Source organism: Poromitra crassiceps, assembly GCF_964638095.1.
Source record: "Poromitra crassiceps genome assembly, chromosome: 8".
NCBI classification, from domain to species: Eukaryota; Metazoa; Chordata; class Actinopteri; order Beryciformes; family Melamphaidae; genus Poromitra; species Poromitra crassiceps.
In genome coordinates, this window is record NC_139629.1 from 47,443,038 (window position 1) to 47,460,537 (window position 17,500).

A 17,500-nucleotide genomic window follows, 5' to 3' on the forward strand; every position below is an offset into this window, starting at 1 on the left:
GCAAAGTGCACTTCTCCATTTTTTTTTTTGCCTTGTGTTTTAAAAACACCTTTCTTGGGAAAGTCATTTTTTCAGTAGTTCCTCAAAGGGCACTTCTCCATTTCGCCCTGTGCTTAAAGCCATTTTGAACAAAAATGCTTTATTTCACTTGTTCTCCAAAGGGCACTTCTCCATTTCCTCCATATCAGCTAGACCATCTTGTGGGTGTTGCAATATTGTGCGCATCACACAGACAGCCTGACAGCGTGTATAAAGCCACCGTGTCAGCGAGAGCAAAGACAGCGCAGCCGTTGGCAGATCACCGCTGCAGCAGCCACTGACAGATCACTGGTCCAACATCGCGTTCACCGGTGAGAATGGATTTTTGGTTTTAATACTGTTTTAATTAGACTATCCATCTAATATATATATATATATATATATATATATATATATATATATATATATATATATATATATATATATATATATATATATATATATAATTAAAGGCCCATTCCGTTGGTTTTGGCGAGAAATAAATGTGCACAAAGTGTTTATTATTGGCACTGAGTGAATGCGCCTTGACGTCACTTAAAAATGCCGACCAGGGGCGTTTCTCTCAGACCAGCCGTTCAGAAGATACATTGGAAAACCTGTTTCGAAGTGGAGAGCATCTCCCACCACAGCTAGAGGATGTGACGTCTCGCGCGTTCACGTCGAGCTTGTCTCTTGTCCTAGACGCTAACAGGAAATGGCTGAAGTAGCTTTTAACGTTACGCTCGTCGCTAGCTGCTAGCTAAAGGAAACAACAAAACACAGACTCCAGAAAAAGTCCAGACTAAATAAATAAATATTTATCTAATGAAGCCCGTCTGGCCAGACAGCAGCAATGTGACCGACATCGGGGGGAAACTAGAGTCAGGACTGTGTTTTCGGTTCATGAAGGGAACTTGCTGCTTGTAGCTACTGTAATGTGGTTTTGACCAGATAACGTTAGCTGCTTGCTAATGGATTTTCAAGATTCAAGATTTGTACTGTCACTCCGTAGTACAAGTATCTGACCACCTGGTCAGAAACTCTGCTAACATTACCGTCTTGTGTGAAGTAATGCAACCCTAACGTTACTACCGTTATGCTTATGGTCATGGAACATTATTGTTTGACTGCATTTAGCTGCGGTGGTGATTCGTTAGCTTGATGCTATACGCGGCTAACTAATAGATTTAGCTATATTTATAGAAATTACCACCAGCCCCACTAATAACGTTACTGTCTTGTGTTGATAATGAATCTAACAGTCGGAAATATGCCTAACGTTAGCCTACTGTCTGTTATGCTTACGGTACATTGTTTGACGGTAGGCTACCGTACATACAGGGGGAGCAGGCTATTTCCTGGCTTGTGCTAACATGAGTATCCGCAGCCAGCAGGCTCTGACTGCAGTGGGACTGCACATACTAGTAATGTTAGCTTGATGCTAATCGCGGCTAACTAATATTAATTTACATTTATAGAAATTACCACCAGCCCCACTAATAACGTTACCGTCTTGTGTGGATAATGAATTTAACAGTCCTAAATATGCCTAACGTTACTGTTATGCTTATGAAACATTGTTTGATTGTTCAGTTTGGTCAACTCCAGGCATTACACGGTACCGTACATACAGGGGGAGCAGGCTATTTCCTTGCTTTTGCTAACATGAGTATCGACTTGCCCGCAGCCAACGCAAGCCAAAACACGGCCAAACATGCCACAATAACGTCCCCTAATTCATCCAGAATCCTTCCTGGGCATCTCGAGGCTGATCTGACCGATAAATTGTCCAGATTGCCGTTTTCAAGTGGCTTTTATGAGTTAACGTTACAAAGCAACGAACAGCTCTGCTGTTGCCAGGCAACTGCTTGTGCGCGTGCGAGTATGGTGCCCGCGCGTCAGCTCGTTCACACGCTGCCTGCAGTTACACTAACGGCCACCGGCGTCAGTAATAGTGAGTTTTGACGGATTGAGATCCTTTGCCTTGTTTTTATGCAATGTTATATTAACAAAAACATTAATAAAACAGCTTTTTACAGCTATAATCCAGAGACCAGACTGGTGGATACCAGGCGTTCAGATGAATATGCCATATTTCCAGACGGTGATCATCAGACCAGAATCAATCTAAATCGAGGATCTGTGATACGAGATATCGCTAACAGACCTAGAGGGTGAGAATGAAACATTGTTTGTTTACATATTTATCATATAGTTTGTTTAGAAAAAATGGGTATGGTAAACATACTTCTACCAGTTTTTTTGAAATGTTGTTTTTTACCCCCGCAGAACGGGTTCTCACACAGGGGAATTGTTATTTCATCCACATCCACGAAGACAGACAGCCATAGAGGCAAACCACGCGACTTCCATAGATACAACCCGGATGCCCCCAAACAACATCCATCTGATAACGTCACAGCTGAGGACAACGGACTGGATCCAAATGATTTTGTAGATTTAATCGACCATATGTGAGTACAAACATAATTCAGATATAACAACCATCATTATATATATATATATATATATATATATATATATATATATATATATAGGCTATATGTATTTTTTGAGATAGACTTATATCCATCGCTGTTTTTTTTTTTTTTCCAGCCTGGAGACAACCCCCAACAGCCAGGAGACAACCCCCAACAGCTCAGCGCTGACCCCCGATGCAGACTTGTATCGACCTTCACCACCAACATCACCTGAACCATCGTTGAATGCCACCATCCAGCCCAGCGACCAGACACTGAACGCGTGGATTGCACAGTACAGGGATCAACCTTCACCATCAGACACGCCCACACCCCTCTCCATCAACAACAACCAACCCACGTGGGTGGACCCGGATGTGCAGCTCAGCGAACACACGGCCCCAACAGCTGAAGACACCATCAACAACCAACCCACGTGGGTGGAACCGGATCCACAGCTCAGCGACCAATCACTGCTAGCTTGGATTGCCGAGTACGAGGGGGAGGAAGCTTCAGACACGACCACACCCCTCTCCATCAACAGACCACAGTGTATCGACGAGAACGCGATACCCCCACCCTCGCCTGATCATCAACCTCGCGAGAAGACCCAACAACTCTCAGGTACCTCTGACTCAGATAAACAGAGCGTGTATAGACGTTTAAGAAATGGTTATAGGATAGTGCAGCGCTCTCAAAGGAGATTTGAACGTACATTGAGAGCACTCAGACGCACACACACACGGTGGATGGCATCGGCTGATGCCAATTTGAAGACAATTTTGATACATCAGAATATACAATGCTCCATGCTTGAAAAATTGAGGAATGTTTAATTTTTTTTTTTTTTTGTGTAAAGTACAGTAAGGTAGAACAATGACACTATCACCATCACCATCATTTTAAAAAAGTCCATGTATACAGAGATCAATTAAACAGCCAACATGGCTAAGCGTAGGCGACATGCAGATGAAGATAATCCAACACCTCCCTCTAAATTGACTAGATATTTCAACTCTGATAAAGCCCCTCCCCTTAGAATAGACTGGAGTGAGCAAGGCGTCGCTTATGCTTTAGAAAATGGCCTACCTACGGGGGTGGATAATAATAACGACATTAGCGCCTGGGCTAACGCACAGACGCGGATAATCAAACGCTACATAGCTGATTTACCACCCCGGAGAAGCTGCATTGTACAGCAGACCGGTGGAGCTTTGCCTACCCCAACACAACAACATCAACACGCGGAACCCCAAAATGACGCAGCTGCTGCGTCATCAGAGTCAGTCGATCCACGAGGGACACCCCTGCAAATAGATGCGTTATCAGACTGCGACGACACGTCATCTCCCCCAGCCGACACGGTAGCCCCACCCGCGTCATCAGAGTCAGTCGTTACGCTTACGCCCCCACAACAAATAGCAGCGTCATCAGACCGTGACGATACGTCATCAAATGCCGACACACTACCCACACCCGCGACAGTCGTTACACCCCCACAACAAATAGCAGCGTCATCAGACTGCGACGACACATCATCAAATGCCGACACACTACCCCCACCCGCGACAGTCGCTACATCCCCACAACAAATAGACGTGTCACCAGACCGCGACGACGACGACGGTATCACTACACCGACTGTAGACTCTATGATTCAACCCCCAGCTGCCATCTCTCCCAGTGATTATACCGTTAGACATATAGATGCATTCAACGCTAGGATATACCGTCAAAATATAGATCTACGTGATATTAACACTGATAATCTCGAATTGGTGCCTGGCATGGTCAGACAGAGATTAACAGGGTTAATTGATCTAGTTAGCAGCGAGGTCCCTATGGGCAGCATTATGGATGTAACGCTATCAGGTGATAGCTTAGCTGCCGATGTGCATACTATCGCCACAGTCGGAGACAATGCTGGTCCGGAATTTCTGGAACAAATCATAGACGCAATTCAAAGCAATGATGAGTCAATGATCTCTGGAGATCTATCACTTGCTATCTCAGTTGCACTGAATCAGCAAGGGGGTGGTAGGCTTAGGCTGATGGATATACAATATAAAGATATTATTGAGCGAAAGATTAAGTGGCTCTATGACCCCCATAATGGCCCTGGAAATAATCTATGTTTTGGCATGGCTATAGCCAGACATTTTAACCCTGATTTAAACAACGCTAGTCTATTGGAGAGAGCTCGAGAAATATTCACTGAGCTGGGTTTTAACCATATGCATAAAGTATCATTTGCCGATATCGGAACTTTTGAACGGCATTTTGACAGCAAGATAATCATCTTCCACCACAAAGAGGCTTCTAAACGAAGACACCCGTTTATGACCACCGATGTCCCCCACCCAAAAACAATTTGGCTTTACCTATATGCCGAGCATTATTATCTCATCCTCAACCATAAAGCATTCTTGGGGGGTGGTTATGTCTGCGACTACTGCTACCAGACGTATCAGGAGCCTTATTCACATGTATGTAGACACATCTGTAATGTCTGTTACGGACCTCCTCACATAGAATCAACCCAGGCGGGCCCCAGTGTTAAATGTGATGTTTGCAGACGTATATGTCGAACTCAGACTTGCTATGATGCACACAAGAGACGAGACAAGCATAGCATCTCCCCCTGCGAGAAAATGAGATATTGCCCACAATGTAAAATGATCCACATTCACAGACCCAATACGGCCCACATATGCAACTCAACAAGATGCAATCACTGTGGCGTGCCACTAGGGGCGCAAGAGTCTGACCATACCTGCTTCATACAACCTACTCCGCTAGAGGAGCACCATGAAAAGTATATATTTTATGACATCGAGACAAGAATAAATGCAGAAGGCATGCATGAAGCGAGTTTTGTATCATCTATGACTCTTGAGTCAGACAAGGCTACAAATTTCACTGGTGCCGGTGGTAAAGACTGTATCGGTGATTTTTTAAAGTTCTATTCCAACCCTCGCTATGCAGAGCACACGTTTATAGCTCATAATGGTAGTGGTTTTGATGGATATTTAATATTAAAACACATGGTGTCTCAAGGACTAACTCCCTCTGTCATTATTAAGGGGTCCAGATTGACAGCCATCTTTTCCCCATACAAAAAACAGAGGTTCACAGACTCTGCCAGCTTTCTGCCCATGCGTTTAGCTGAAACCCCAAAAGCCTTAGGGTTTGCTGAATTAAAAGGCTATTTCCCATACAAATTTAACACAATAGAAAATGAAAACTATATTGGGATCATCCCCTCAAAAGAGATGTTTGGGTATGGTACAATGCGCGAATCAGATAAACAGAAGTTTTTAACCTGGTATAAAAGTAGTAAGCGCTATGTGTATAACTTTGCTAAACATCAGGCCAAGTATTGTGCACAAGATGTTCGTGTCTTACGTCAGGCCTGTATTCTTTATAGGGAAGCGTTCATCAAATGCACCAACGTCGACCCCTTCCGCTATGTCACGCTCCCCGGGGCATGTATGGCTGTTTTTAAAACAGCATTCCTAAAACCTGACACCGTCGCGCTCACCTATAACGGCTGTTATACAGGTCAGAACCGAACATACAGTGCTGCATCTATGCAGTGGCTGTCTTTTCTGGCTCATAGCCAGAATATCAACATTACACATGCTCTCAACCATGGCGAGCATAGAGTCGGGTCGTATTATCTAGATGGGTTCTGCCCCGAGACTAATACTGCATATGAATTTGCCGGCTGTTTCTTCCACGGGTGTGATCGCTGCTACATTTCAAATGACACACATCCCTACAAAAAAGCAACGTTTGGGGAGCTGTACCAGGCTTTCAACAACAAAATAGATACTCTAGAATCTGTGCACGGGTTAAATGTAATCGTTTTATGGGAGTGCGACTGGACCCGTATGAAACACACGGATGCTTCCGTGGTGGCGTTCATGAGGTCTTACACAGAGACCGAGCGTTTGAACCCACGCCACGCCTTATATGGGGGGCGAACAAACGCCTTAAAATTACACCATAAGGTTGAAAACGGCGAAGCGATACATTATGTGGACTTTTGTTCTCTATATCCATATGTACAGAGCACAAAGGAGTACCCTCTTGGACATCCTAAAGTTATTACGAGGGATTTTGATGATATCTCGACCTATTTCGGACTCATCAAGTGCGTAATAGCACCCCCTAGGGGTTTGCTCCATCCCATCCTCCCTTTCAGAGCACACGGAAAACTGATGTTCCCTCTTTGTCGCACATGCGCAGAAGGGCTCTCTAAAGATGAGTGTACCCACAACGAGACCGAGAGAGCCCTCAGCGGCGTATGGGTTTCGTTTGAGTTACATAAAGCGATCGAGAAAGGTTATCGTATTATTTCAATATCTGAAGTCTGGCATTTTGAACATCGCACAAAGGAATTATTCCAAGGGTACGTAAAGGCTTTTCTCAAACGTAAACAGGAAGCGAGTGGATTCCCAGCCGACGTCACTACGGATGCCGAGAAAGACGCGTACATTGTCGACTACCAAAAAGTCGAAGGTGTGGTTTTAGACAAAACAAAAATTGTGTACAATCCTGCATTACGTGCATCGTCCAAATTGCTTATGAATACACTTTGGGGACGATTTTCTCTACGAGATGAACACTATACATGTGAAATAATTAATAAACAGGATCGTTTTGTACAACTAATGTTCAGTGATCAGTTCATTGTGAGTCAATTCCGCTTCCTCACCGATGAGGTCGCTATTGTGCAATGGAGACATGCAACCGGTCAAGCCCCGAAGGCAAAGGATATTAATGTCTTTCTAGGCGCGATGACCACCGCATATGCACGTTTGCAACTGTATGAAATAATGGATAAACTTGGTCCCCGTGTGTTATATAATGATACCGATTCAATAATTTTCACAGCGCGGGAGGGGGAGTGGACCCCGGAACTCGGCAAGCATTTAGGACAATTGACAAGTGAGCTTGAACCTGCCGAGTACATTACACACTTTGTATCAACGGGTCCAAAATCGTATGCATTTATCACCAACACAGGCCGTTCCTCTGTGAAATGCAAAGGTGTCACACTAAATACTAGTGCAAATAAAAATGCTGTCACATACGATTCCCTTTTACGCCTAGTGGAGGCGTATGTGACGGATGCTGAAGTTAATGTTATTAGAACAACCTCTGATCGAATCAGGAGGCATAAATTATCGCTACAGCTAAGCAATCAGTCATTAGTTAAACGCCTTCAGGTCGTCTATGATAAACGCCGCGTTCTGAGCGACTTCTCTACGCTGCCATATGGATATTAATAATGTCATCAACATGCAGGGGGGCTTTGATGCACGCTTGTTGCATCCTTTTACTATGATTATTTCTGGCCCGTCTGGTTCTGGAAAAACTTTTTTTGTGAAAGCCATTATTCAAAACGCACCCCAACTGATTACACAACCGTTGGATAATATCGTCTTTTTATACGGCTGCTGGCAAAAAGTATACGATGATTTATTACTGATTAGACCAATTACTTTTATTGAGGGGATTCCGGCCTCCTTAGCAGACGACAGTCTTTTTCCCCCCGATAAGAGCAACTTACTAATTATTGATGATCAGATGTCTTCCGCCGTCAATAATTCAGAGGTTCAAAATGTATTTACTAAATACTGCCATCACAGAAATTTAAGCTGCATCTATCTGGTCCAGAATCTTTTCGCCCAAGGCAAGGCAAGTCGCACTATAAGTCTCAACACTAATTATCTTGTGTTATTTAAAAACCCTCGCGATAAACAACAAATAAGCATCATAGCACGTCAAATGTACTCCAAAAATTCAAAACATTTTATGGAAGCCTTTCAAGATGCCACATCAAGTAATTATGGGTATATTCTCATAGACTATAAACCAACGACACCTGACCTGTTAAGACTCAGAACTGAGTTAACCCCCGAGCGACAGGTTGTCTATCTGCCCAGAGGGGGAAGAAGCTAGGCTCTTTTAGAAATGTCTGCTCGTGTACATAGGAATTTTGAACTTCTTCAGCATCTTTATAAGGCGTCCCCCAAAGGACGCAAGACCATTCTTGCCACAGCCAGCAATGATCTAATCAATGCACTATGTGAGCTTGCATTGAACCTATTAAGAGGCAATATTCCACTTTCTCCTAAACTTCACAAGAGATTAAAGAAAAGCAAAGCGTTACTTAGATGGTTTGCCAACAAAAAAGTTACACTATTGAAAAAAAAGAAAAAGATTAACCAACGCGGTGGCTTTATATTCCCTTTACTCGCTGCGGCTATTCCTATTATTAGTGGTCTTTTTAATCGAGGCTGATCATGGAGCACACCACCAAAATGTTCCTTGTACCGCACAATCAGCTCAAGGCTCTCCAGACACGCCCACCTGCTACTCCCAGCGCCCCCCCTGACATCAGAACAAAGGCTCAGTGTGATCTAGACCGATTGATGACAGAGGTCCTAGATGAACCCAGCGTTGATATACATAGCAAAGCGGTGAAATATTCAAACATTTTACATAGATATTTGACTCTGGCGAAACAGGCCGATAACGAAAAGAACACTCTAACACTATTGATGCCAAATTCTGAGCCAGCTGAGGCATTACCGCATGTGAATGATAACAATGCGACACCGGCTGCCATAACTGAGGTATTACAGCACATACCAGCACACAGCAAAAACAAGGCCTCACACGTTCTGAACGCTATCTCCAATGCATCGGATAGGATCAGATGGACTGGTAATGGACAGCTAGTTATTGACGACCAGCCTCTCAGGGGGTCACACATATTTGATTTAGTCAAGTTTATGACAGGCTCACAGCTGGTTAAAGAGTCGGCTCGCCCATTAGGATGGCGAGAGTTTCTTAAGACACTAGCAGAGATAAATGTCCCCTCCTCTACCGTGACAAATAGGAGTCTCCGTCGTCTGTTTGAGTATAGCAAGACAATGCATGGTGCAGATGATGATGATGATGATAGGGTGGTTGATGGGGTGATGTTTAGCCCCACTAATAACTCATGGAGTACCTATTAGAATTTTCTATTATACTCTATATTATTATACTTTATTTTACTCTATTATTTTCCATTATTTTCTATTATTATTATTATTATTATTATTATTATTATTATTATTATGCTTTATTTCCATTTTATTTTCTATTATTTTCTATTATACTTTATTTTTTACTCTATTTTTTATTCAAATGATTCTAATTGAAAACAGAGCATTCAAATTCTATTTACTTTATTATTATGCTTTTTTTTTTCATTTATTTTCTATTATTTTTATTATTTTTATTATACTTTATTTTTACTCTATTTTTATTCAAATGATTCTAATTGAAAACAGAGCATTCAAATTCTATTTTTTATCCTACCATTCAGGGTGAGGCTTTTACAACCTCAGCATTTTTTGTTACATGCTATTGTTTCTCATCCTATTTTTATCATATCATGATGTATGATCATATTGTTGTTGTTTTCATAATGCTCAAAATATCCTATGTACATATTGAAAAATAAAATAAAAAGTCACAACCAGCATTGTTTCCAGTCTCATATGATTTATTTGATTGAAAATGTCACATACAGGTCTGTGGTGTTGCACATTGTATACATTTTAAATGATAACTTTTACATGATCCAGGCTGTATTCTACTTACAAAGGTACATACCATATTATCGTTACACAGAGTATCACTAGTATATTTTTTCATAACACTTTGATACGATAGGCCTTTTTGGATGTTGATTAAAAAGAATATGCAATGTTGCCCACAGCTGACAGAGGCGCTGTTCTGGACCTGTACAGATGAATAGGTGACATGGCGGCTATTACGATCTATAAAACATGCTATTTCCTTTGGGAACCCGGTGAAATCAGGAGGATTGCCATAACTGTCAAAAAACATAGCTTCTCTGGCTGCAGTTATATATATTGCGAGCCAGTGTTGTCCCGGCCTGTCACTGTAGTCGGTGTTAACAATAACCATAGTAGGAAGCGACCGTACATATCGCGGAAGTGCGTCGGCGGGTAGTACACCCAACAGTTGCACGCCTTTTGCAAGTTTCTTCCTGAGAATCCGATCAATCTCCATTGTGTTCATAGTGTCCAGGTCTAGTAATAGTCCAATAAGACCTGTCTTTTCCCTGAAATTTCTAAGATGCTGTCAAAGACACTGTAGCAGATTATGTTGATGGTGCGAGCCAGAGGCTGTCTGAATCGGACATCAAGTTTCACATTGCCTGTTCTAATCAAGCTGACGTTTCCTGTGTTAGCACCATCTGCTTCCAGGTTAAAGCAAAACAGTGTATAGCCGCTACCATATTCTTCGCGTGTGATAGCGAGAGGGCGGTCCTTCAAATGACGACCGGTGGCTTGGAATAGCTCGTAATATTCCCTGACGTACTCGCCAGTGGTGAAATTAGGCATAAATGGTCGTGCAGGGTATGAGTGACCATCACAATATAATGCCATAAATTCAATGTTGAGATTAAGGAAATTAAAGGGATTTCTTGCATAATTCCCGCTATATGCCTCGTTATCAACGAATGCAATTATTATAAATTTAGGTATCTGTCCAGTGTATAAGTTTTCATGATTTGTCATTCTGAGACCTCTCCCGACTGTCACTGTCTTCAGTGAAACCCTATCCATGGCGTAGCGCGCATTAGCGTGCGTTAGCGCCCTCATGTGGGCAAGCCTGACAGCTGGGGAAATGCTAACTTTCTTCAGATAGAGACTTGCGCTAAGTATATTCACCCCGATTTGTTTATCAGGAGTGGGTGACATGAGACAGAATTCATCTTTAGAGCGGATAAATTTTAGCCCCACATCAATGCCATTTATCATCAGTTTTTCCTGCATAAATAAATCAGCGTGTATGGGACAGATGAGCTCCAAAGTTTTACTTTCTGCAGTGTAGACCTGTCTCTTAACCAGACCAGCATTACCCGAGTTAAGAGCTGTCCCATCCATAGCAGCAGCCGAATCTTTGATGAAAAGGGCTGTGCTGAATTGTGTATCCAATGTCTCTTGCCCATAATTAATAAGACATTCGAGCAATGCTCTGTATGGATATGTGTTACTAGCTTGCGTTATAAGTCTATCACCAAGTTGAATGTCTAGCTGTGAAAATAGGCTACCACCTGGATAATTGATCAGGGTAGCTATATCATCATCAGCCAGGGCTACGCCGTCAGGCTTGGTGAGTTTCAGTCGGATATATAAATAGCTGTCATTAAAATCGATATATTGATCATTTGACCCAGTAATTGTGAATTCGATTGGAGCTCCTGCGGTGATTGCAGAAACAGGTGGGATCTCAACCCATGCTGCACGCTCGATGCAGGTCTGAGTTGCCGGTAGACGAAAAATATCAAGCTCACTCTTCATACACTCTACCGATTGGTTATGAAGGAGTGACATTATTATTATTATTATTTAGAAGATGTCTCTGGTGCGAGTTTTAGCACGTCTGCGTGGTTTGGGAGCTGTCTTTGGTCTGTGGGGAGCCTTGCAGCGTCCTCTCTTATGTAATCTACTTGGTTTTTTAACGGGGCGATACCCCCTCCGACCACTGGATGGCGGTCTCCGGCGGGGATAGGCCATAAAACCATTTCCGGTTTGGGGTTCAGGTCCCCCTGTTGCTTTTCTGACGATATTCTGAACTATGTCTCCAGCGATGCCTGATGCAGCAGTTTTAATATACGGTTTAGCAATACTAAATCCGCGTTTAAATAATGGGACAGCCATCCTAAAAAGACTTCTAAACAGGCCACCTAGTCCCGCTCCATACTGTGTAGCGCTTCCGGAAAATCCCGCTAAATCCCCGCCCGCTTGTTTAACATAATAGTCAAAATAGTAATCCGACCCGTCGTTTCCGGCGTTTTCATAAGGCGTCATCATCATGCGTCAGCGTTTATGTCCAACTGGTCTGAAATGTAATTTGATAAGGACTTTTCCGTATGCAAATGGAATATGCTTGTTTTGATCGTTTTTCAGCACCAGTTCAATGTCATCGATAACGTCCTTTGAGATAGGTGTGTAATGGACGGGGTCCAATGATAAAGTGGTCACGCGTCGGTCCGTGTCTGATATATTAATCGTTCTGAGCAGCTGTACATATTCATCACCCACAAGTTGATGCTGGCATATGTCTGAGTAGACGAATATATTATAAACTCCGGCGTCTATGTCTGCTTGATAATCAGCGGTCGCCGGTTTAGGAATGCAGAGGTGTTCTACATTTGGTCTCATCCCCAGGATGGTAGCCAGTCTTCCAGTACATATTATTTTTGATCCTGCGACCCCGCCGATTTGGACATAATTTGTGATTTCATTATAGGTGAGGACTATAGGGGGGTTAGGGTTATTGAACACAGTCATACATGTGTGGTTGAAGCGTGATAAAATACTAGGGATTGACCCATAAGTTCCTATTTGCATAGAAACGGTTCTGAAAATCTTCTTTTTGCCTCTAACATCAAAAACCATTATGTCTGCGTCTTCTAATGGGAAGGTAGGCCAAGACTTTGGGTATTGAATTTCTACCAGGCCTACTTCAAAGGCTTCTCTAAACACCAATGGTTTCGCCAGCTTTGTCCGATAACTCCAAATTTTATTATTCGGATATATATCGATAGAGGCGTTGCTGGGCAGCGTGACGTAGAACCCCGCCGCTTCCGTGTTGGCCATGTTGTGCATGACGTGCCTCGTTGGTTGTCTTGGGGAGAGTAGCCTCCTACCCTGTAGTCCTCCGATATAAATATTATATGTCAATCATGTCTCGCTCATCAATCCAGGAGTCAAAAGATTGTGGATAACCACGCCAACTGACATAGACCTGTCTTACGCCTTTTGATTTCCTCCGTTTAATTATTCTCTCTATTTTAAACGGTTTGGTTTCATCAATAATGATTCTTTGAAGCTCTGCTTCATAAAAACACCCTTTTAACGCCTCACCGGCTAAATCTTTGAGGCGATAGACCACCGGATGTCTAGCGACTCGCTCATATATTATGAAATATTCTTCGGTATATCCACCTCTATATCCTTTATCGAATATGCCTCTCTGTTTTGAGATCCGCACGTTATCTCCGATATTAAACTTGAATGAGGGGGTTGGCTCTGGGTGTTTCTTGTACAGTCTATTAAAGACTATGCGTTCATTTGCTTTATTTACTTGGCTGGGTGTCATACCGATCGAGCGGTGTTTGGCATTATTGTAGGCGTGGACTAAATCGCTTAGAATATCAATGTATCTTCTCGAGTTGACAGCTGTCAAATATCGCCACATCCGGGATTTTATCGATCTATTCAGCCTCTCGACAACGCTGGCCTTAGTCTCATTAAATGTCGTAAAATGTTTAATGTTGTATTCCTGGGTTAACTTTTTGAAATTACGGTTGAAGAATTCTGTTCCTTTATCCGACTGTAATTTGACGGGAATACGACCGTGCATGAGGATATCTCTGAATGCCTCTGTGACAGCTAGACCCGTTTTATTTTTCAGGGGCTGGACCCATGCAAATTTACTGAATACGTCTATACAAGTCAGTAAAAATTTAATGCCATCATTCTCCATCGAATATTCAGACATATCTACTAAGTCTATCTGAAACTGTTTATCGATTCCCGAGACAAATACTCTATTGCGTTTGAAATTTCTAAAAACCGGAGTGTGTAGGGTGTATGCATCCTGTTTTAATAGATAATCTTTGACGATGCTCTCATTCACCGGTCCCTCTGGTTCGCTTCTGACTGCCTCACAAAGTTTAGCAATGCTAGAGAACCCCGCGGGGTTAGCAGGGTCTAAATAGACCTTGTCTAATCGCTGCTCCATCATGATCTGACATTATGTCAAACAGTTATATATCTTATATTAGAGTGTGTCATGTGTGGTTATAGTAATCCAGCTAAACCGGATGTCCCAGCGGACTACATAGCCAGACGCACAGTCCGTGCTCAAAAACACCCCGGGTTGAAACACGTGTATCAGATTCGTTCCTAACGGAAGTCCCGCAATGTTGACTATAACTATATATATATATATATATCACGCTGAGACTATAACACCGACGAACAAACGTTTTTTATCTAAAATGTTTTTTATTCCATAGACATTGTAAACATTCTTTTCTCATCAATCAATCTCAAATAAGTCATACAGACACGTAAATGTTTATCGCACAAATAATCCAAAACCAAATCTATGTTATGTCTGTTGCATACATCGTGCATGAATGTAAATATCACAATTAAATTACCTATTCCAAACACTTTACCCTCCTCAGAGAAAAACGAATCAAATATGACATCTGTAGACATGTTTGTATTATTACACAGTATAAGCATCTCACCCCAGCAAACATTAGAACGTACAAAATTCATATGATTTTTAAAAGTATCATCATCACAGGTATGGAAAATATCCATTAATCTATTTCTAACAAAACAAACAGTATTAGGGTAAAATATATCCGTTAACATGCTGACTAACCACCACATGGTTAGTCTAAAAAGGATATAGGCTATAAGTGGGAAAAAATAAAAAACAGGATCAGGGGCTAGGCTGTGTCCAAATATGGCGGCATCGTATGCAAACACACATGAATGCTGAAGTTGACTGTTACAGCGGTGATCTGCCAATGGCTGCGCTGTCTTTGGTCTGGCCGACCCGGTGGCTTTATACACGTTGTCAGGCTGTCTGTGTGATGCGCACAATATTGCAACACCCACAAGATGGTCTAGCTGATATGGAGGAAATGCAGAAGTGCCCTTTGGAGAACAAGTGGAATAAAGCATTTTTGTTCAAAATGGCTTTAAGCACAGGGCGAAATGGAGAAGTGCCCTTTGAGGAACTACTGAAAAAATGACTTTCCCAAGAAAGGTGTTTTTAAAACACAAGGCAAAAAAAAAATGGAGAAGTGCACTTTGCAGAAGTACTGAGAAATTGATTTTTACCCAAAAAGAAGCCACGCCCCTTTGATGATGTAGGTGCCCTAAACCCCGCCCCTCGATTTTGGCGTTTTTCTCAAGTGTGGGTGGTGTAGGTATCCTATTTAACTACTTTCATGTCTCTTCTCTCTTTTATAATCTCTCTTTCAACAATATCAAATGATTCAACCAATCAGACAGGATACACTCGAGTGTAACCGTTTGAATGTGTGCTTGTGGATATATACCACCGCTGTGTGGATTAACAGCGTTTAAACATGCGTTAAGCTATGCTCTGCCTGCTTGACCTTTTAATGCAATTTGCCCGTTTCGCGCTTCATCTCATCCGACGTCTCGGCCCATTTCGAAGTCCTAGCATGGCTAATTCTGATGGATGTCACAGGGTCACGAGCTAGCGTAAGTGATAGCCTAACTGGTGAGTGATCATCTGAACACCATGCCAAACTAGCCAATAATATTAAATTATAATATATCATTATACAAGATCAGGCAAATGCAGAGAGATTTTTGATTTTGATTTGCACTCATATACTGTATGCCACTGAAGGGCCCAGGCACTTAACTTCCTCGTTGTAAAGACACGGATGCTTTTTAGTTACAGCGCTATGGTTATGCAACGTTCACTAGGCAAGTAGAACTATGTTACTAAACGTGGATTCTGCACTTTGAACAGCCGGACTCCCGAATTCCACAACATTGTGAATGTGCCTCAAGAAATTCTCTCCTCTTAATTGGCATCCATTGGATGATTGGATACAAATCGTCACTCTCCACTGCACTGCCCCCTGTAGCCTGATGTGTGTGTGTGTGTGTGTGTGTGTGTGTATGTGTGTGTATGTGTGTGTGTGTGCATCCGTGTGTGTGTGTGTGTGTGTGTGTGTGTGTGTGCACGTTATCTAAAGTGATGTGTAATTGTATGTTCTCTGACACAGTGAGGGATAATCAATAGGTCTGTCTGTGTCGATGGAGGTGTGGTGGAGGTGGCCCTCCTAGAGGAGAGTGACAGCAGGGATAAAAGCCACCCTCTCCCCCCAACACAGGACCTTCCAGTCATTACACACACACACACACACACACACACACACACACACACACACACACACACACACACACACACACACACACACACACACACACAGGAAGCACCGCCTACAGAGGGGCAGCCAAGGTCGGCGTATTTCTCACAGTACTGGCCTCACCTGCACTGGGCTCTGTGCTCTCAGCCTGCAGACACACTGCTACAGGTAGAAATGCCAACTCCACCTCCGCCCGCCGCTCTGACTTGCATTGTAGTGTTGCCCTGCACTGCAGCACGGCTAGGCTATTCAATTATATAAATTCAATTGGGCCAGACTTTGAAACCAGCAAATGTCATTTAGATGGGCCAGACATTTTTCAGTAGCCAATTTAAAACTTTTGCTTTTTGCATTTTGGTAATGACTCATTTTAAACAAACACAAATTAATTTAGTAAAAGGCAACAACAACAACAACAACAGCCACGACAACAACAACACAATGTTTATTGTTTCACTTTTGGAGAAAAAAAAACTCTCATATCTGACCCAGGCACATCACAAAGTGCAGGAACACAATAAAAGATATTGTGCTTAATATCACAGAACCATAACAGGTGGCAACAACAGTAACCAATAACACACACACAGTATCCCTCCCTTCCTCCCCCCTCCCCTGTGTGTGTGTGTGTGTGTGTGTGTGTGTGTGTGTGTGTGTGTGTGTGTGTGTGTGTGTGTGTGTGTGTGTGTGTGTGTGTGTGTGTGTGTGTGTGTGTGTGTGTGTGTGTGCGCGTGTGCGTGCGTGCGCGTGCGTGCGTGTGTCCGTGCGTGTGTGTACTGTACCTTGTCAAAAACCTTGCCGGCTTTGGAGCTACGTATGTCATTGGCTGCCACCTATACGTATTCGTCTGGATTAGTGTCCTCTAGAGAGAGAGTGGCGTCAGCGGAGGACCAAAATGCGAGACTCATTAGCCAATGAACAGCCAGGAATAGGTCTCGCGCTACTTTTGCACGCTAAAATAAAG

At 42.7% G+C, this 17,500-nt stretch overlaps 1 protein-coding gene across 1 annotated transcript in view; it reads left to right on the forward strand.

Moving 5' to 3' along the window:
• LOC310780768 (uncharacterized protein) overlaps positions 1–17,500 on the forward strand; it is a gene marked incomplete at both ends in the record, with an annotated part of 74,772 nt that overhangs the window by 5,007 nt on the left and 52,265 nt on the right. The window contains 3 exons of the mRNA XM_083641272.1: positions 2,635–2,863; positions 2,957–3,122; positions 6,750–6,845. Of these exons, the coding sequence (XP_083497398.1) occupies positions 2,635–2,863; positions 2,957–3,122; positions 6,750–6,845 (491 nt within the window). The remainder of the gene's footprint in view (positions 1–2,634; positions 2,864–2,956; positions 3,123–6,749; positions 6,846–17,500) is intronic.